Source organism: Rhamphochromis longiceps, linkage group LG12, assembly GCF_057381845.1.
Source record: "Rhamphochromis longiceps isolate RC_006_pf linkage group LG12, R_longiceps_female_GT1.1, whole genome shotgun sequence".
NCBI classification, from domain to species: Eukaryota; Metazoa; Chordata; class Actinopteri; order Cichliformes; family Cichlidae; genus Rhamphochromis; species Rhamphochromis longiceps.
In genome coordinates, this window is record NC_140568.1 from 9,117,411 (window position 1) to 9,139,984 (window position 22,574).

Sequence of the window (22,574 nt, forward strand, 5' to 3'; positions counted from 1 at the left end):
TGTTAAGTGGCAGCTCACAGTAGTCTACTGTAGGCATGCATCCATCCGTCCATGTGTCTCCCTCCCGAGGAAGATGAAGGGACATGTCATGAGTGAGCCCCTGTCGTTTAAATAGATACTGCAACAGATGAAGGAAAGAAATGGATCTCGAAGAGAGGCTCGAGACTTGACACAGCAGGACATCCAGGCGCGTTACCAAAGAAAGCCTCGGTGTTTACAGCTCCAAACACTTTGTTATAGCGGCTTGTCGCTTGATTGCATAAGCACACAGTATCCTGAAATCTGTCAAAATGAGTCGTGTAGGCCTGCGACACCTAGGAAAAAAAAGTTGCTCTAGTGTTTGTGCACCACATGGCTGCGTTTCCTGCCGCAAGACAACACACTCTGGTAGAACTTCTGTTTTTATAGGAAGTGGCACAAGTGAAGATTTAAACTCACAGTTTGGTCCACGCCTACCGTGTTTGTGTATGTGGCCCTCCCCAGGGGGGGCCCACATTTGCTCAGTGGCTGCAGGTTTTCTTGGAGAGGAAAGTTATTTCTGGTCTACACGGGTTAGCAGTGATGTCACGAGCGCTTCCTCATCCTCCGGGCTCGGGTCAAGTTTAGCCCCAGAGATTCTCCTGAGTCTTTCCTGTTGTTCTGAGAGAGGTGCGGAGTCGAGCGATGCGTGTGGGGTGGGATGGGGAGAGGAGGAGGCTGTTGCCACCCTCCCCTTAATACAATGGTGGTTCTTTTGGATGACAGATGCTGCTTAACCCATCCTGACCCAGGGAGCTGCGATGCCTCATCTGAATGACAGGCCCACAGAGGACATACTGATGCTCTGCTGCTCACTGCCTGAGCTGCACAGGACACTGTACCCCCAACAAGGGAAGTAACTGTCTCTTTGGGCAACCCCCCACAGTAATATATGTCTAGCTGAGGAAAGCTTAACACTCTGAATTAAGGGTAGAAAAGGGCACCCACTTATGCTATCTTGTCCTATTGAGTAAAATATTGAGACAAATTGAGTACTAAATCACTGTAGAAAAGAGTGGTATTGTGACAGTGCTTGAAAGCCTGTAGACTCTCCATTGTCATGAAGTCGCCTCAGCAGCAGTAGCTCTGGGCTGCATTTATCATTACTGGGGACTCAGGAGGAAAGAGACCGTGCCATCAGTTTGTCATACTTAACTTGTCTGTCTCCATTTGAGAAGACAGTGTAGACAGAACTAGCAGGCTCTGTATCACAGAGTTATTAGTATTACTGTCAGACAGAACAATATCTTGATGTTGTTGCTGTTGAGCTGCAGAATATTTGCTTCTAATGCTCTTAATTGGGTTTTGGGATACAGTCTAGTCTTTACACATTTAAAAAACAAACAAACCCATGAATCCTAATGTCTAAAGCACAGGGTGATGCTCACACTTTCAGGTTCCATGACTAAAATTCTTGTCATGATAGATCCAGATGGCTTTTGGAATACGGAGGCAGCCGATTAACACGAGCGTGAATTAGCAGCAATAACACAACAGCATTCAGCACATCTGAACAACTTAGCATCCCTCCCCGTCCCCCTCTCACTCCAAGCCTCCCTCAGAACACAGCCACTACCCATCACTGCCTCTGCAACACGAGCTTCCGTTCTCCCAGCTTCAAGAAGTGCATTTGCACACGTATATTTGAGTGCCTTGTTCTGACCTGCTTCCAGGTTCAGCCTTTTTTTTTCTCTAGGTGCAAAGCTGAGCACTCTGTCTGCTTCTGTTAAATCAAAGTTTGCGCCATACAGAGCTGGTTATTTCTTTTCAGAACACAGAGCTTGTCCTCTTCATGATCCACAACACTGAGGAGAAATGTAGCATGTGCATTATTGTAATAGGCTTGAACATTATATACATCCCATCATGTATTTGTTGTGTGTTGTGGTTGTTGAAGAGAGGCAACACACTGACCTCGCTGAACAAAGAATTAAAAATATCACTTTTTTTTTTAAAACAGCACTTTCCACTGAATGACCATGTGACATTACAGTAGCTGCACATTTTCTTTCCATCTTCCCAGTTAAAGTATACCTCTGAGTATTGAAATAATTCATTTGAAAATACTATATTTGCTGTTGACAAATAAATTAGTGCATAAATCTACGTCGGTATAGCAGTTTAGAGCATTACACACTCAAGTTTGTAAAAACTAATATCTAAAAGCTTCACTCTGACCAAGTCTTCTCCTCCGTCTTTGACACCATCCGCTAGGTGGCACTGTGTCTGTTTGGTAAAAGTTCTCATGGATACCCCAAAGGTATAGAGCTGTATTAACACCAAATTCTCCCACTTCCCACAGTGTCGAGAAAAGATGATATGGTTTTCTCCTCTGACCAAAAAAACTCTCCACATTTGGTGAATTAAAAGTGCGTTTTGTTACCAGCACGCTCCCTTTGTTCTAAATACCCGCTTGCCTTTGTTATAGTAACCTCACTGTGGGTTACTTAAGAATCTACAGACAAGAAAAACTTCCTTGTCTATTCACACCGGGATTAAATGCAGGAGGAAGGTCGTGTGGAATATATATATGTGTGTGCTTTTTTAAACATTTATTGTTCTTTTTGTAAGTTGGTAAGAAAAGACAAATGCACTGGATAAATAAAATCCACGAGAAGTACCGTGTCCAAGAGGTGTAAAATATCCCAAACCAAATACATTTATAAGCAAATATGTGAGCTGCACGCGTGAACACACATTCAGAATTACATAACACATAACACGAAATAAATTTGAGAAAAGCCTCAAAAACACTGTGTGAAATATACTCACATATGCTCTACTTCTTACAAATGTATTATTCGGACATTAGATGAGGGTGATAACCGCTCATATTCTGTTTGTTATGCTGTGACTATTGTCTCAAAACACGAGTATGGGCTGTTCTGGCAGTTTTATGTCTTATCTTTGGATATGGCGCTACTTAACCTTACACAGATAGCCTAGGCTGTTGCAGGCCTCTAAGTAACCTTTAAAAACAAATCAGGCTTATCTGTTCTTACAAAAATGTTGCCTTTTAAAGACTATAATACTAAGAGAACAGTATTGATTATCGGAACCGCGGCCCAATACCGTCCATATAATTTAGTTCAGATAGTCTTTTAAGGGGGATTTTTTTTAACATGTGGAATGAGGACAGTGTGATTGGCCGTCGAGGTGTGGATCGACACTTTATAATATTAGTCTGACTGACTTTTTATCCTTGCATCGAATTTCTGTCTGTATTTCCGACTAGGCGTCATAAATCAATCTACGGAGCTCAATACTGGGAAGTTTCATTATCCCTGATAGATTTCAGATTGAGATTTTGAATGTTTACGCAGTTGATTACACGTGAGAGCAAATCCAACCTTCGGATTATTAGCTCCGCACTAAGGATGCATACCAGTTCTTCTCAAATCATCGTCGTCATTACTATTATTTTAATGTAGGGCTAGAAAGTCTGTGAACTCCTGCTTACTCGTCTAACCCCTTAGTTGGTGTAACTAGATCCTTTTACAGTCGGGCTTTCTGTCATTGCACTCTAGCGTAAACTGTTAAAAGCACACTGGATACTGCGTGGATCACTCTGTTTAATTCATAAAAAAATGTATTTGACCGTGAGTGGAAAGGTCTAAAGGAGCAAAGAGAACAGCATTGGGTAGAATTTAACTTCACGCAGTCTCATTCAGTTCATTTTCCCATTCCTTATCAGAATATAATTTTATGGTATACGCCAGTGTGGCAGAAAGTCTCTGTTATTTTTTATTAATGTTGTGTTTTCAGCCGCAATATCCCATCTAGTGCAAATCCCCACTTGTGCTTTCTTTTGGGGCAAAACATTACTTTTAAAGTCGAATTTACGCACACGCACGAGTTTACAATCGCTTTTACTCTGCGGACCACCTTAACAGCGTTTGTCCCGCCCTCAAGCTTTCCGTGTTCTCTGTGATTGGCTGAAATCTCGTGGATGGCAGTGGCTGTAGAAATGCAAAACTTGTTGCTGGTTCCTCTGGACTCGTTGATCTCACACAGCGCCAAGCGGTAGAGCGGACAGCGAGTGTATCTGTGAATCGCTCCCAAGTGCACTCAGACCACACCAGACAAAACTCGGTAAACGGAGGGGACGCACGCATCAGGATCGAGACGCACGGAAAGGACTTTGGGACCTGCGCCTCGCTGCAAAGCGCATGACCGACAGTGGGTGAAGGATGCTGTCAAGCCACTCCGTAGTTGTGGAGTGCGGGTAGCGCGCGCCGTGCTGCTCCTCCGGCTTTAGGTCGCATAAACAGACGCCCCGGTTCACCCGCGGCTGGGCTGGAGAGTCGTGTTTGTGGACTGTCCATCACACTGGACTTTTGGCTACATGCCTGCTTGGTCGTTTTTGATGTTTTGAAGGACGTCGGTGGGCAGTATTTATTTAAAGAAAGATTTTCTTCACTCAAAGCCTGGACTTTTTTCTCTCCCCCACCTTTATTTCCAGCATGGGACCTTATTCAGAAAGTCATTCTGGGACATTTGACATCAGATTGGAATAATGAATTAGCTGAGAGAAGCAGTTATTGCCCGTTTGATTGCTTCGAGTCCTCTGCGCTCACCCTTTAGTTTGTAAGCGAGCTGTATTTGTGCCATGTTCGCCCCGAAGAAATGCGCGCAGAAAACTTCGGAATGTCATAGGTCGCTCGTGTAGCAAGTTTACTAGACGGATTTTCTATTCGTTTGTTTAATCAAAAAGACTAGTGTGCTGCACGCATTCACACGGGAACAGGGACACAGTTTACGTGCGTATTTGGACACAGTCTGTCCCTTCTCTGCGTCCTTGGAGAAGTTGGATAAATATTCACAGCAATGAGAACCTATTTGGTGAGTTTTGACATTTAAATGAGATAAATTGTCATAATCAGTAGATTCAAAAAAATATCTGAATAGTTCTTCTGTATCTTTTTTTCTTTTACTTTTTTTTTCCTTTTGGGGACAGACGGAAAAATAGACAGTGTGCCGATGTCTGGCAAACTGGCCGTCATGTGGGATTGATTGCAGGGGAGTATGTTTGGGCTGGAGCAGTTTGGTTCTCAAATTAATAGCAGAAACCCTGGCCAGTCAGAGAGAAACATAAACCAACAGAGACTGAACATGGGCTCCCATTATAAAGGCCCCGGTTTTCATGCTGGAGGCCCGCCGGGAGCCGTGGAACCCGGCATGGGCCCTCTGAGCGAGCCGCAAATGCTCGGGCTCAATATGAACATGAATGGTGAGCAGTACGGTAGCTTTCACCCGCGGGGACACTCAGACATGCATGCAGGCAGTGGACTTCAGCAGCAGCAGGGGCAAGGACCAATGCATGGATTTTTTAATAACCAGCAACCTCATCAAGGACATCCTCACGGCCATCAACCCCACCCCCACCAACATCACCCCCATTTCGGTGGGAATTTTGGAGGGCCAGAGCCAGGGTCATCATGCCTGCATGGCGGCAGGCTGATGGGCTACAACAACAATAACGGCATGGGACCACAGCAGGGCTTTGGAGAAGGATTTGATCCTCTTGCTGAGGGACAGACGGGTGATGGCTTTCCCCAGCAGCAGCAACAGCAACCGCAGCAGCGGCCTGGTAACATGCCTGACTTTCAGCATCATGGCCCTCCAAGTGGGAACCACGCTGTCCCTGCTCCCTGTCTCCCCCTGGACCAGTCACCTAATAGAGCAGCATCCTTTCATGGTCTTCCTTCTTCCTCATCCTCTTCATCTGAGTCTCATGGTTTGGAACCTCGGCGGCTGCCAAACCAAGGAGCCGTAGAGGGATTAGAATATAACTTTCCAAGTGAACCTCCATCTGGACATTTTGATGTACCTGTATTCTCTCCTTCAGAATCAGAATCTCAGTTACCACATTTTGGGCCAGGAAGACCAGTTCCCGGTGGGAATTTCCCAGGGAACGCTGGCATGCCACGGACACCAGGTATGCCGGGCATCTCTAAGGGACACCAGCCACCACCCCAGCCCCAGCAGCCTCAGCACGGAGTGTTTTTTGAACGTTTTGGAAATGGCCGGAAAGTGCCCGTGGGAATGGAGCCTGGGGTCAATCCAAGACATCCTCTCATCCAGCAACAACAACAGGCTGGCTTGATAGCCAGACAGAACTCATGCCCCCCTGGCCTCCCTCGACCCCCTCAGGCTGAGCCCGGCACTACTAACCCTAACATTCTGGATGGAGGGGTCATGATGCCTGGCCAACACAACCAGTTTGAATATCCCATTCACAGACTGGAAAACAGGGGCCTGCACCCCTATGGGGACCCCATGTTTAATATGCAACAGCCAGCTCCTCCTCCCTCCCAACAGCCTGCAAATCAGAGGCTCCAACACTTTGACTCTCCTTATATGAACATGGCGAAAAGGCCTAGATTTGACTTTCCTAATGCACATGGCGGCGAGGGCTGGTGTGGCGGTATGGACAACCACCTCTCTCCATCTGCCTACCCTGGCCTTCCTGGAGAGTTCACCCCACCCGTGAATGAAGGTTTTGGACCAGGTCCGCTGCAGCATCCAGGGCCCGAGCAGCAGTCTCTGCAGCAGCGCCAGAATGCAGCTATGATGATAAAGCAGATGGCCTCTCGCAACCAACAGCAAAGAATGAGGCAGCCGAGTCTACAGCAGTTGGGTCACCATGGCGATGTACCTCCAGGCCCAATGGTTCACGGAGGCCCAGTCGGGAGCATGCCTCATCCTGGCTTTGACAGGGAGAATAGTGGCAGGATGCCCAACATTGATGGGCAAAATCCTCATGTAACTCAGGAGAACTCCTGGTTTCAGGGGTCCCACCCACCAGGAGAAATGATGTCACGGCGTATGGGTGGAGCGGGTAATGAGTCAGGGCCTCATGACATGGGGCTCCAACAGAACGGCGCTGGGATAATGTTTAGGCCGGGCATCGGCATGCAGGAGCCCATGAGAATACCAGGAGATGGACATGTGCAGAACCTTCATTCCCCAGGCATGCACTCACAGTTCAGTGGCAACATGGGCAACCTCACACAAATGCAGTCTCCGGGAGCAGGAGCAGGACATCCAAATGCACCAGCAGAGAGACGGCCAGCTGACTTCCCTGCACCTTCAATGGGTGCACAGCCAGCTTTTCCCTATGGGGGGGCTAACCGTCAGGGGCCGGCTCACAGTGCTCCCCAGGGGGTGAGCACCTCACCTGGCAACTACCCTCCTCAGTCTGAGTTCCCCTCGGGCCAGCGGTCGTCTGTTAGTAAGCTTGGAAATCTGTCCCTCGGGAACTTCAGCAAAACCAGCTCTAAAGACAGTGTTTTCGGCCAGAGCTGCCTAGCGGCCCTTTCCACAGCCTGCCAGAACATGATCGCTAGCCTAGGGGCCCCCAATCTTAACGTAACATTCAACAAGAAGAACCAAAACGAGGGCAAGCGAAAACTGAGTCAGACTGAGCAGGACATTAATAGCAGCACATCTAATGGGACTGGCAGTGCTGGTCCTGAATATTTTCAGAGCAGCACTTCCCAGAACAGCCAGATGCCTGGCACTGGGAATAGCAACTCTAAGCCTGCAAGTCAAAGCCAGACGGTGCAGGGGGAAGCCAGTGCCCTCTCCCCAAATTACAACATGGACGCTACCCCGTGCAGTGAGGGGAAGGCAACAACAGGGAGTGGGAGAGGGAGAGGGAGGAGAAAAAGAGACAGTGGACATGTGAGCCCTGGAATTTTTTTTTCCTCTGATAATAGTAACCCTGTTGTAAGTCCAGGCCAGCAGACCCCCTCGGCTGGCGTTGGGGAGAGGGGTGGGGGCACGCCCCATGAGAAACAACTCCAATCGCCCTCTTGGGGGAAAGGAGGTGACCTAATGTTGGGGGACCAGGCTGACCTTATGTCTTCTTTAGACAGTGGCATTCAAAGTGTTGCCAAGTCTGACAGCAGCTCACCAAGAGTGGACTTTTCTGAAGATGTCAGCACCCACTATGGCAATGAGGATGAGGTGTCCTCCAGCTCAGATGCAGGAGGGGCCTCAGCCAGCAAACCTAATCGCAGCCCTATAATCAACGGCTCACCCAAAATGCAGAGGAGTGACCACGGGTTGATAAATGGACAAAAGCCCCTTGGCATGGGCATTAACAATCATACTACCTCGACGCCAGACACCTATGGACTGAATGCTGGTGTGGGCACAGGGGCCAGTGGGGTCAGCCACCCGGGCACTCCTGGGGTGGAACAGGTACGCACCCCATCCAGCACCTCTGGCCAGGAAGAAATCCATCCTCTGGAGATTCTGCAGGCCCAAATCCAGCTACAGCGGCAGCAATTCAGTATCTCTGAAGACCAGCCCTTGGCCATGAAGACAGGCAAAAAGAATGGCGACTGTCCCTCACAGAACGGAGACAATGAGCTGGCGAGCTGCAGCCCGGATGCTGGGAAGGGCTCAATGGGCACTATTGACCTTGACACCCTCATGGCAGAGCAGCACGCCACCTGGTACGTGCCCAGTGACAAGGTTATGATGGACGGGTCAGAGGATGACAAGGCCACGGGACCCTGGGAAAAAAATAAGAGCCAGAACAGCAGTAAAGAAGGTAAATGAAACAGTCTCTTTCTTTAAGTTTTAATTAATCTCTCTCACCCTCGTCACAGTCTCTCTCATACGCCACTCACATTACATCAGCAGCTCATGCTCATGCAAATGAACAGATTTTCTTTCTTAAATGTCATTTATTTATTTTCAAAATCTGAAATGCAGTGATAACAGCACCAGTATAAATATGTAAAATAATCAGGTGACACTTACAAGAGAAAACATTTTGTCCACATTGCGCAGGCAGAAAGCAGCGTCTCCGTTTACTGGGGCCTTTGGGTTTTAGAGGTCTAACGTTTATAGGAGGATACTACATTTAATAGTAGAGCCATTCATAGTCTTGAAAAGAGAGAAAGACAAAGAAAAAATAATTTCTTTTTTGAATTGGGTCTGTAGTACGAAATGTAAAAAACAAAAACAACACACACACACACACGCGAGTATATATCTATATATATAAACCGAAATAACAATAAGCAAAATAAACTTGCATTCATGCAAAGTATTTTATAGGGTTCTTCAGTCCAGAGGCACTTCAAAAGAACAGCTCAAGAAAAGTAAACATTTCCTGTGGCTCTTTATCTCGGTTTTCAGGGTGAACAACTACATTGTAAGATTAATAGCTTTCTGAGGATATGCGTTTTCGCAGCGGGGTTTCCCCCTCGCCTTGTTACGTGTTTGTTTTTGTTATTACCATGAGATAATACTGAGCTGCTGAAAGAGGATTTTTTTTTAAACATTTGTTGGACATGAGATTAGACAGCATGGTGATATTAATGCCATTCATTTTCAGTTTTGTTTTACGTGAGAAATGGAAATGGCGAAAAAGATGAAAGAGTTAAATGCTTTTTTTAATTGTTAAATGTTTGTTTCGTCTTGCTCCCTGTCCCTTTTGAATAATGTAAAATAATTGTCTCACACAGTCAAAGTATAAATATTTTTACTATTTACAGAACATTATTTTGGTTGTTTTGTTTTTGAATGAAATTGGAAAAAGAAACTGACTCTAAGGCACAGAATTAGTTTTTTAAACTGCAGTCTGCAGACGTGGTTTATGGATACAATGCGATTTATCTTCTTTATTATTATTATTATTATTATTATTATTATTATTATTATTATTAATAATATTAATATTTTATTATTATTATTTTTTTGTATTTTTAGTGGCTCTAAATAAATAAAATGCAGACAAACCAATATACTATTTAGCTGTTAGAGCCATGATAATGTAATAATAATAATGAAATTAATAATATTAATAAATTACATTTATTTTAAAAACCTAAATTTATGATGCTTCAATATGATTTGTCATTACGTGCTTTAGTCATAATGACATCGTTTTTGGAGCGTAACTGCATCATTAAGACAAGCTTTGTGTATTATAATATGCTACTTTAATTATTGGTGTTATATTTATTGCTTCTTTTTACTTGTATCTTCATTCTCATTTTATTTCCCTTTTCCTTTTCGCGTGGGTTCTTTAGTCGCTCATTTCAAACCACAGCGTTGTACGGAGGCGTCTGTCGGTGTTAGCAGACGGACAAGCTTTTAAATGGTTGAACAGTGGCGGGTTTGCGCTGAAAGGCCCCTGCGTCTTTTGATATATAATAATAATATGGATAGGTTATATAATTGCGCGAGTGGCTTCGCGCGTCTCGAACGCCTCTTTGTTCTGATCGGCGCGAGCGCAGAGAGAGGGGCGGGGACGCGCATCGCGCGGACTCTGGAGTCCAGGCACACTTGTTTATGAGACTGAGCACAGGACGTCTCGCTGTAGCAGTGGTGGCATTACATCTAAAAAGCACTCTGACTCACCATTTAGGTTTTTTTGTGTTCACCCGGTCATAAAGTAACTGTAACAAGCGGTGTGCTGCATATTAATGTGATCCACAATCAGCCAAACTGGTGCATTTCTGCTCACCTATCCTGTGCTTCCTCATAATTAAAGAGGCTTCTGTTGTCAGAGATGTATACATGGTAACTCATTTTGATTATAATTACTGAGCAAATCTAACAATGATGAGCAGTCAGCCACACTCATCCTGCTGCATTTACTATTTTAATTCCTCTGGGGCTGATGGCACATTTAAAAAAAATTTCAATAGGCAAAAATCAGTAATTTAAGGCAGAATAGTCCTCCTCTCCTTCCTCTCTCCTCTCCTCTCCTCCCTCTCCTCCTCTTCTCTCCTTTCCTCTTTCAGCCCTCCCTGCATGGACACAAGGCATGCAGCTCTGGAGCGATCGATAGCTAGTTAGCACAAATCACGGCTCCTGACAGTTTCTCATTTGAGTGCTTCAGACAGCAAAGATGAAAAAAGGGTGGAGGTGTATTTGAGAGGGGGGAGGGGGATTTTAAGATTGAATCTGATGCTTAGGCTACACAGAAGGGAGCAAAATAACATAATAATTTAAGATAAATCATAGCCCAGAGTGTAGTTCCATAACATCCCACAGGCTTTTCACACTGCAAAAAATATCCATCTCCACCACTGAGTCGAGTTATAAGTCCTCAGCCTTGTAAACAAAAATCTGCCACTGGCAAGATAATGCCAGTGACACTAATGTAAAATAAATCAAGGCGATTCTTTAGTCCATTAGGCTTAACGAAATTTAACTGGGTCATAGAAAAATGACCATTTTAATTACAAAGAACTTAATTTGTGTAATTCCAGTAAAAATGATTCTTCCTCACGTATCTGGACATTTTAACGAATGTTCAAAGATGACATGACTTGTTAAGATATTTCTATGCTGTGGAACTATAACTGTCATGTGAGTCGTACATGCTGGCTAAAAAGAAGTGCAGCCATGTTACATTTTTTTTCCTTGCAGGTCAAATAGTTCTCTGACCCCTTCCAAAAAACCACACTTCTTTCCTCACCACAGCATGTACACACAGCACATGTCTTAGTATTTGTTTAGAATTATGCATAGATTCTTTTTATTCTTGTGTCAGATCAATAACTTCAGTAATGATGAACAGTAATAGATAAAAGCCTTGTTTTAAAGGTGAAAAAAATGCTTTGAAATTTAGTTCAGTTGTCTGGCGCTCATCTTTTCAGAGAATGTATCTCTATATGAAAAATGGCTTATTTCTAGAGAAACTTGAGGCTTTGTGCTCAAAGTGTTTTTACTCAGTTGTGTCAAGAAATTTACCTTGAGAAGTGGACCAGGGCAATCAGCAGGCTGTGTGTACTTTGGATATCTGTATCTGATGAGGTGAGAATGACCAGCGTTGGGGGTCAAGGATCACTTTAGTTCCTTTGAAGTTGAAGCTTTTCAATCTTGATCACCATTTCACTCAAATGTAAAGTAGGGAAGTGTAGAATAATTGCTGTTGTCGTGTGTATTTGTCTTTCAGGAGGATTTCAGGAGCTATATATCTTGCTATGCTTTAAATAAGCCCCAGTGGTGATATTTACAAGCAGTGTGTAACTTACTGGATGCTTGAGTATGCAGATAAAAGCTAAACTGTGCTTATAGGAACTTTATTCTGAGTGCTGATATCTGTGCATCCCGGCTCGCATCTCTGTGGTCTCTTTGTGCCTGTTAAAGTGATGCGTGTGGCAGTAATGTCCCCCACTGGACCCCATACTTGGCCTCCTATCTAAGTGACGTTGTGCAGCGCAAGTCTTTCGCCCAGGCACAGCAATACCAGTTGCAGAGTCTGGTGTGCTGCTCGGCTTACCCGAACTCTCAAGGAGGTTTAGCAAGGAGGAAGAAGTTTTTAGGTGTACACGATCAACTTTCCCATGTCAGTTAATGTTATTTCTCCTTTTTCTAAAAGCATTTTTTTTACGCTCTTCCTCTTCCCTTCTCTTCTGTATATCTTTGCCAGAAGCTGACCGCTCATTTGGAAAGTCGTGCATAGTCAAGATAACAGGCGAGCAGCAGGCGTAGGAAGTGATTCAGTTATTTTTATTTTTACTTTTCACTGTTTTGTTTTTGTTTTTTTGCCCCGTACACAGTTTTTTTTTTTCACACTTCACAGTTGACCTCCTAGAATAGTTTTCACTCTTCACGCTCAGTAATCAGTCCTTAAACAGCTTTAATAATGATCAAATCTGTCACTCTGACTTTGACAGCTTTGAAAAGAAGAAGCTTTCGTCTTTATCACACCTACGAGAAAGTACTTAAAGCACACAAAAGGAGGCTGTATTGATAGCATGGAGAACAATCCTGCGAGACTACCTGGCTTTGACATTTCGGTACGACAACAGCTCCTCAAATCACGCCAGTAATTTGTGCTTCCTTTTTCTAAAATAGAAGAAAGTGATTGGCACGTGCTTGAAATATGGAGGGGGGAGGGGAAAAAACAGCTTGGGGCAGTCTGTGTTCTTTACCTGTCATTACAAGGTGTTTTATATCGACTTTTTTTTTTCTCCCAACAACACACATCCACCGCACACTTCTGCACTTCATCATTATGATAATCATAGCAATTAGCATTGTTAATATTGTTTTCCGAAAGTCATAATTCATCTTCCAGTGACTACTTCAAGCTGACTTGGTTATTGACAGGTTCATCCAAGCTGCAAAGGACGGTTAGTTTTTAGCAGCACAGATGTATTAATGCAAGAAAAGGGCAACACTTGAAAAAGTGTCTGTAGTGTGGACATAAAAAAACAAACAAACAATATGCATTAAAATATTTTAATGTCAAATTTTCTTTTACTCCTTTAGCGTGTGTGTGTGTGTGTGTGTGTGCACTGGCACTGCAACTTGCATATGCATTTGCCTGCTGTGGACATAAAGTTTGATTTATTTAGACTCAGTGTCATGCCCACGGCTTCAGCCTCAGATCTCAGGTGTCTCTCCCGTTGGAGCGCGTGCACAGTGATTCCTAACAAAACATTTAAGAGTATTTACTCTGAGTGTAAAGTATACAGTATCGAAATGCATCCGTCTTTATATTTAAAGCATCTAGATTTAAGACAGTTTCTGTTTGCGTGTGACATGTTCCTTGGGATCTTTGCAAGACAGTCAAAGGAAGCCTATTAAAGACACGTGCTGGTGACTGATGATGAGAGAGTGAGAGAAAAAGACGAACCAAAGTGTCAAGACTTTTTTTTGCGTTGCTGGAGTTTCAACTCTTCAAAATAGAACCTGCATCCGGTGTTTTGTTTTCCCTGGGGAAAAGTGTTAGAATAAAATGAAACTTGTCTCAGCATGTGGTAAATATTCTCCTTGGAAGCAGCAAGGAATGGAAAGCTGATTATACCTAGGCGATGCACAGAGGGAGGAGTTCCAAGCATTTGAATGTGGGTGCAAGTGGCAAGCCTCCAAAAATGTCCACGTGTCTTGTTTAGCGACACAGGGGTCCAAAGAAGACAGACGCATTTCAAAAAAACCAAACCCCAAAAATCAGTTTGATACAAAGGTCCCGAAAGATGTCCTGGGTTCATGTATTCACTGTTAGTCAAGTGCAGCTTTTTAAAAAGTGTGTGTGTGTGTTTTTACTTTCTTTTTTCCAGAGGTGTAGATGTTGTCATGCTGCCAGGAGCGGTTATGTTATGTGCCATACAGGTAGTCGTCAGGCAGTGTTTAATTTGTATTGTGGAACTGACAAATGAGTTATGACACTGGAGCTGTTTCTCTTGGGAGACAGAAGTAGAAACCGATGGCGGGCAAGAGAAACTAAGAGAGATAGAGAGAAGTTTTGTGTGTGTGTGTTTTTATTTTTTTCCCCTTAAAAGAACATCTGTGGTTTCGCTCACGAGGTGAGTGAGGAGGTAATAGCTACCATTTGCATTTATGGAAGAGAAAATAATTCAATTTTTCCATCACTTTCATGCACCACAACCATTGTTCATTCTAGTCTGTGTGTAGGAGTTTTTTTTTTTTTCCCAGTGTAGCTGTGTATCTATAGCTCTTCAAATATGTCTGTCCATAAAACTGTCCCTACTTAACACCAATTAGAAAAATACTAAATAAACAGTATAATATTCTATATTTTACTCCTTACACTGTACATGTTGATTTGGGTTTTCTTTGTTTTGTTTTTGTGTGTGTGGCAGGTTGTGGTGAAAAATGAAATTGGGCACATTATTGTTTTAGCTCGAAACAAAATCCAAAGGCATGAGAAACATCTTCGAGTAGCCTTTGTTTTCATGTGTGCGCGAACCCTTCCGAAAAGACCGAAGCACGCAGTACTGTGCTGTGAAACAAAATAGAGACAGTGAAGTAGATCAATATGTCACTGACTTGGATGACATGTTGGACAGGTCCCGGACATGGTTGTGAGTTATGAAAGAGGCATTAAATCACTTCTGATTTGTGTCTGGTTTACTAAGCGCTTCTTGTGGCCAGAGGCAGAGGTGTGCGTGTGTGTGTGCGTGCGTTTGTGTGGGTATGAGTTTGAGGAGATGGCAATGGGTGTGTTGTTGGTGAGAAGGTAACAAATGCTGGGGGCAGAGCCTGCCTGGGCAAGTTTTTCTCTCTCTCTTTTTTTTCCCCCCACTTTATGTTTCAGGCCAGAGAACAGAGAGGAAATTCAAACCAAAATAACCTCTGTGCCCTTGCCTGAGAAATGTGCCCCTGCTCCCCGCAGATATCCTCTCTGCTCTGAGGGAAAGGTCACACTTCGGCAGTTGGGTGGAGATGAGGGGGAGTTTGCAGGCGCCCCCCCCCGGTGCATGGATACCTGGGACAGTACCTTTGTTAGCCCCACTGATCTTTATTAAGGCTTGACTCAACATATTTCTTTGTTTTTAGGGATATTATTTGGCTTAGACGCTTCAGATCATTTTTGGCATGTTCTGAGGTTTCACTGAAACCATATAATGAAGATTGCAAAGTGTTCTGCTCATCTTTGGTTATGTCTGACTCCTGAAGAGATGCAAAACTTTTACTCTTGCACGTCTTTTCCTGTGGCTTTTTCTCTGTGGATTGTAACGGGTGTTTTGTGCTGACAAAGACAGACTCCTCACACAACACCATAGTGTTAGTTGTTATGCTAAAGGAATCTGACCTGATGTCAAACACTGTCATAGGAGCGGAGGCCTTTGGGTGTTTTTTTTTTTTTTTTTTTTTTTTTTTTTTCTTCTTTTCGGAGTGAGTGGAGCATTCTGATTGGTCTGGTTTGTGTTCAGAGAGGATGGGGTCACGGCCTCAGGAGTGTGAGGTTAAAGGTGAAGTGTCGTCATGGAAGTCTAGAGCTCGGGATTTAAAAAAACAAAACAAAAAAGGGGGGGGAGGGGGTTGCACATGCGTGTGCCGCATGAGATCCCGAGTCCTGGGAAATGTGTGTGATGGAGGCTTTTTGTAGATTCAAATATGTGGCATGCATTGATTTTTATTTATTTTTCTTTCCTTCTATCAGTTAATTTAAAAAAAAAACATGCAATACGTGCGTCAGTCGTCATTATTTTTAAGAGTAAGTGAAAAAAATGAATTGCCGCTGTAATACTTATTATTTAATGGGTGGAGGATACAGACTCGGAGCAGCCATTGTTTATCTTCCTGCGTTGCTTCGGGTGTGTTGAGTGTGTGCGGCATGACATGTAAACCCGTGTCAGGCCGTCAGCTCCCAGACACATTGGTGTCATCCAGACAACCAGAGCTGTGCGCTGTGCTCCCTGCCTTCATGGCATTCGAGCTCTACTCATCTCTGTAAATTGTTTCTGGCTGTGTCTGTGAGACAGCTCCACAACCCTGCTGCTGCTGTGCCTGCATGTCTGTGTGTGTGTGTGGGAGCATCATCACCAGGTACCAAATAAAAATGTACTGCACTTGGGGTAAGAGATATGGTGATTTAAGAGCATCACGTTAAATTCAGTGCCTACTTAACACATCACTTTGGTAATCTTTTGTGGCTGTAATGTGGTTAAGGATATTTAGGTGTATTTGTGGCTCGGCGCAGCTGCTTGTGCCGTTTCCGTTTTATTAGGTATTTTCCCCGCGTGCTTGTTGAAGCTAAGCACTTGTTCTCTTCAGATGAATTGGCTATTATTGAGATATTACCGTGGATATGAATTCTACCTTCGTCAGTGAACAACCCTAACAAGATAGATCTTATTGAGGGGGGGGGGGTAGAAGAAAAAAAAAGATTCTCCTGCTTGTAAAATGTCATGGTGATTTGGGATTTGGTCTGGTGTGATTTAGAATTTCACACCGTCGTTTCCACCTTTTGAACAAATCCGTCGGCATGGATAATGCTTGCGATTTAAATGTAGTGTCAGGATTTTTTTTTTTACCCCCCTCAACCCATAAAATCACAGTCTCTCTCATAATACTCATACTGACTAATATATTTGATCATGTGGTGGTCAAGTGTTTGTGTGTTGGATTTTGCACATGTTTTTAATGCTAAATGGCAATCACCCCATTTTTTTCCTCCTGTGTTTAGTAGTATTTTTAAAGCATTTCTTATGCTTGTATATGTGTAAAATAAACTGTGAGAATATGAAAAGGATGCATTTATGTTTGTGGGAAATATTCATTTTGTTGTATTAGACTATGCATACATTTTTTTGTTAGTGTATTTTCCACCTTTTTCCTTGTGTTGAAGCTGAGTAATGTGTGTAGCCGGGTTCGTGTGTGTGTCTTTCTGCGTGCACGTCCGTATGTAGTCAGGCGTATGTGTGTGCACGTGGAGCAGCAGCTGAGGGCTTGTGTGAGTATGGCAGTGGCAGCAGCGGTTGGCGTGTTGTGTGTGTGTGTGGGGTTTTTTTTTTTTTTGGGTTTTTTTTTTGGGTGCGTGTGTTGTCAGTTTGCTGTGTGTCAGCAGTGAGCCACGGGAACGCTTGGCTGCCTATTCAGGCCGGTGCGGACCCTGCTGTGCCCAGCTAGCATGAGCTGCTGGCGGGTGCTGGAGGGCACAGTGCTGGGAAGAGGGAGTGTGAGTGGTTACGGTGGAGAGGGGGGGCGATACTGGCAGGGGGTTGGGGATCAGCCGTGCTGAGGTGTATGACTGGACCCTCTGGCAAATGTGAGATCTTGTCACAACTGCCACCAACACCGCTCTAAATCCTCATTTCTCCCTTACCCCCTGCACCCTCAGCCTCCACTTACACCACGTCTGTAGTCCTTGGGAGGGAGATGGAGACAGAGAGACAGAGAGAAGAGCTCACAGAGACCGGCAGTCAGAGATGCAGATGAAATGGAGAACAACGGGGAGGCTTGGCTGCCTGACCTTTCACCAAATCCCCCCACTTTTCCATTCCAGTGGTCGCAGCCCAGATGGGCTGGGGGGCAAGCCCGCCTGAGCGCCTGCATGTCTTCCTGCCTTTCTTGGTTGTCCTAGCTGCATGGTCTTATCTAGTCTAGCTCGGCCTTCTCTCTGCCTGCATAAAATCGCTGCTGCCTAAGCCTTTTATGAGGGCAGAGAGGAAGGGAGATGGAAATGGTAAGCAAAGCGAAAATAAAACATGGTTAAGAAGCAAAGGAGGATGAGCAAAAAGAGAACACAGGGTAAGGGATGAGAAAGGGGCTGGCGCGATGCTTCTCTTTTCTCCTAGGTGAGCGCTAGCCTGACTGGTGCGTTGTGATCTGCAGCCTCTGTGCCCAGACTGTCGTCTATCACAGCCTCTCCTTTCTCTGACGCATGTAACTCAGCTTGTCAGCGCTGTTTTCCACCTGTCTCTACACTCAGACATCTAGTTGTCCCTGCACCTCAAAGGTCTTCGTCTTCGTGCAGCACACCGATCCGTTTCAACCATCCGCACAGAGTATGTTTTGTGTGGGGAGGAGATGGGAGATTAATCGGACTGATTTAAGTGAAGGATCCTTAACATCTTTATACGCATTTTCTCTTTGCTCTGGGCTCGCTTGGAGGCAGAGCCCAAAACACAGGATGCAACACTTGTGTCATAACACCTAGCCCTAGCACTAACTCTTTGCTAGTGTTTCTCTTATTTTAGTTTTTTATGTGCCTGCTTCCCAACTTTTCCTTATTTCTGGCCTCTTTTCTCTCTGATTGCTACAGTCTGCATCTTGGCAGATATGTTTGATGAATTGTGATGTGCCACATTTAAAAAAATAAATAAAAAAATCTTCTCCTGGCTAATTTTTCCACTGAACAGAACACAAGGCTTTTTGCAACCATTTATTATGACGCTTCACACATTGGTGACACAGGGTCGATGCTGGGGCATGATCATTATACCAGTAAATTGGGTCAAGCGGGGCTAAAGGACAGGTGTCTCGGTACTCTCTGGCCCACTGACCAGAGGTCATTAGGAGGGTTCCACATTTGCATGCCTGGTCGCAGCCAAAATATATGCGCTTACATTTAACGTACGCCCGTGTTTTCACGTGTTTATATCAGGCGACAGGAGGCGGATGCGAGGAGAGGGGAGCTTTTGCTTGTATCCTCCTATTCGGGTCTTATTGATGGGTGGTGGAATAATGTTGAATTAATTTCACAGTGCAGATTTAGAGTGGGATGTGAAGATGACACTTGTTTAATTAAAAGTGTGTACTTTAAATGGTTCGTCTGAATCAGAGAATGCCAACTGCTTGAAGTTGTTTTTTCCATTTTTCTGCTGTCTTAATTAACCGCTTCCTCTCTGTTGTTGTCTGTCTGCAGAATCTGAGCTCACCCAGAGTAAGCCTGGAGCTGGAGCCCCTGGGGCTGTAGGAGGTGGGAGCAGTGGAGGAACCCACCTGCAGTGCCTGTCTGTCCACTGCACAGACGAGCTCGGGGACAGTAAAGGCCGAGGGGGGCCCGTCTCGTCGTGGCGCTCTCTCCACTCTGATATCTCAAACCGATTTGGGACGTTTGTGGCGGCACTAACTTGAGGGGGGGAAAAGAAGAGAAGAAGACGATGACCCAGCAGGATGAATTAAAGAAGATCAGAAAATATCAAGAAAGAGAGATTCAGAGACATTTAACCACGATAAGGATGCGACTATGTTAATTTGTGGATGGAACGACTGTGTGCCGCTCTTGCCTGTTCAGGGAGAGAAAGACATTTACACTCACAAATGGAACACAAATACAGCTACACACACGCACACGTGCACGCACACAAACACACGCACACACACGCACACACACATGCTCACAGACACTCGAACACCATGTTTTGTTTTCTGATACATGCAGTCACACTTAAGAAAACTGCTGGACAATAACAGCACGGGGCTCTACTCGACGATGCCCACATCTGGAAAACCTCAAATCATTTATTTTTCTTTTCTTTTCTCGGTTGAAGAAAAATAAGAAATGTTAAAGGAGGAGAACGCAAAAACGAGAAGCATAAGGAGAGAGGTGAAGTTGTCATTGGCTTTGATTGTATACCAGTGTTTAGTCTTATGACTTATATTACTACCTGTTCTTAAACTTAGCTAAGATTGCCTTTGTAATGTGTATGGCAACTTCGGCATATGTCAGTTAAAACTCCCCCCCCCCCAAATAATAAAATAAAATCCTGGCCTTTCACTCCTGTATTACAATTAAATATGGCCCAGTGGTTCAGAAACACCCCAAATACTAAAAAGGAGAACGAGAGGAAGGCGGGATTACGCTTGAATGTAACTCAGCAATTTTCCTTGTGAACACAAAGTTGTTCCTCTTTGTCAACGCGAAATTTAACCTTTATCGTTTGCTGCTCTAAATCATAAGGTTTGTTGTAGCTCTCTATTATTTGCATTTCTGAGAATGTCTTTCCCTCATTCTATTCTATTCTATACTTTTTTCTGCTTTTCTCTTCTGTAGATCTTGTGAGCTCAACCACTTGTATACAACTCAGCCAATGAAAACTAAAAAAAGGGGAAAAAAATGGAGGTCAAGGGATTGATAAATAAGGGAATTGAAAAAAAGATTATTGGTATTGCACATGTATAATAAGAGAAAATTTGCTGTGTGTTAGGCAATCTTGTAATCTTTAAATAAAGCTTCTGTTGAATTTGAATTTCTCAAACAATAGATGGAGGACTGTGACGGCAATTTAAAAACTGATTTTTTTGTTTCCTTTTTTTAATAATATGTAAAGTGCAGTCGTCTGTTTTCCTGCATATTGTATATATCTGTATATGTTTTATTGAGTAACTGAATAACAATAAATATGACGTTAAAGGTGGCCTTGGTGTTTTCATTTTGTTTGTTTTTTCTAAGAGTAACCCCCCCCCCCCCCCCCCCCCCCCACACACACACACACTAAATACAAGAACAAGCTAAACACAGATTGTCTATTTAATGAATAATAAATACTGTGAAATACCGTGTGCGTATTCTGAAGATCAGGGAAATCTAGAGTATATTCCAAGCGACAGATGTGACAGGAAAGTTGTGGACTGATACATAACACCTGACAAGCGTGCTGGAACCGGTGTCATATTAAAGCCTGAAGCAGGCGCATGAGAAATGCTGGAAAATGTGGCTTCCTGGTGGATTTAGAAGCCGAGACAATTCATTTCATGTATACTTGCTTACGACATGTGTTGCATTTTATTCCCTCAACTTCCCTGACATCTTTGCTCCCATCCTCTAATACATCTCTAATAAATCAGCAGTGATGACAATAAAAAAAAAGAAAAACAATAAAATTAGTTCTTGATACAAATAATGTTAAAAGGCATATAACTGAAACAGAAATGTAAATTAATAAATCAGTTATTCTCCAATTTTCTGTCTCACTACTTCCAGCAGCCTCAGCATGCGCGCGCGCGCGCACGCACGCACACACACCCTTTTCCACTCCCCAGACCCTCTTTGGCTCACCTGCTCTTTATTGGCCATCTGCATGGATGCTTAATGCTAATCAATAACTCCCCTGTGTGCCAGCTCTGAGGTGGAGACGTCAATGCTACCTAACAGGACCAGCGATCAACCTTCATCACTGCGGTCTAGGATACGCACACACACAAAGTGGAGCTCCCTCCAGGACCCTGTCTGTGTCATTCAGGTGTGTTTGTGCTTGCTGCTGTACTTGGCGCCTGCTGTGTAGGATTGCACAGCCTGTTGTGAGCGTGAAGCACAGAGAGCTGCAGCGTTAGCAAACAGCAGAGACTGGTTATGTGAGGGACTGTCATATAAGTCGGGAGTGCCTGTTTAGGGCGGGAGAATAACTGTGAGTGTGAGATAGATGGGGAATAAATGCTGATCGTTCTGTTCACTATAAAACTTAAGGTGGAGATTGTCTGGTTTTAATACTCCAACACGTTTATTTGCCTTAGCGCGACGCGGAGTGCGCAATGTAAGCATTTAATCTCTCCAAGCATGCAGTGCATTTGTTCATAATAAGGCAGTTTTGTGTGTCACGTGTCTATTCTCACAGAACATTTTGTACAAAAGGACAACAGGTTCAAAGTCGTGGATGACACTGGTTAGACTAGTAAAATGCAATAGAGCTGACAGGAGTGAGTCACTTAAATCAAAAGGCATGTCTTTTTTTAGGGATAGACTGGGTGTCTGCTTACTGATCAAAACAGGTTCAAGTGCTTTTTATTGTCGGCTAAATCTAGGCTATGCTTAGGCATTGTGTTTGCTCATACCAAGGTGCTAAATTTCCTAGAGAGTCACTGCAGTCTGTGCATGCCAGGAGACTCCTGTGGTGACACGCTACCTGCCTACCTGTCTGGTTTGGCTGACCTCTTAAATAGCAGGACAAGGGCTTGTGCTCACAGGTTTTTCTGAGCTCACAGTTTGTGAATAACAAACAACTGGTATCTACCTGAAACTCTATTTTTGCCATCCCAAAGAGAAAACTGTATCACAGTCTGACATGCAGTCTCACGATCTTCCTCTGTGTCAATTTGTTGTTGTAATAGACCTAAATCCAGCAGTTATTGCAGCTCTAAACAGGTTAATTGGGTTTTGTGTGTCATAGAAGCATAGAAATGCAGCTCGCTTGCTCTGTTTTCTCAAACATACCATAGCTGCCCAGCCACATGCCATGTGTGACACAGCGACAAAGAAGCCTTGGGATATTGGCTCCAGTCAAGATCTTTGATACTGGGCATTTTCCATCAATGGGCGCCTCTGCATGGCAGCCATATTGGGAGGGAGAATACTGTGTGGTCGCCTGAGAACTTGTGTGTTTCCC

At 44.1% G+C, this 22,574-nt stretch overlaps 1 protein-coding gene across 1 annotated transcript; it reads left to right on the top strand.

The window, feature by feature from the left end:
* Nucleotides 1–3,996: 3,996 nt before the first annotated feature.
* LOC146656860 (transcriptional activator MN1-like) lies at nucleotides 3,997–20,609 on the top strand. Its single transcript, XM_085424638.1, has 3 exons — nucleotides 3,997–4,860; nucleotides 4,976–8,581; nucleotides 19,115–20,609. Exons 2-3 carry the CDS (start codon nucleotides 5,044–5,046, stop codon nucleotides 19,324–19,326), a joined length of 3,750 nt encoding a protein of 1,249 aa, XP_085280764.1. The 5' UTR covers nucleotides 3,997–4,860; nucleotides 4,976–5,043; the 3' UTR covers nucleotides 19,327–20,609.
* Nucleotides 20,610–22,574: the final 1,965 nt, after the last annotated feature.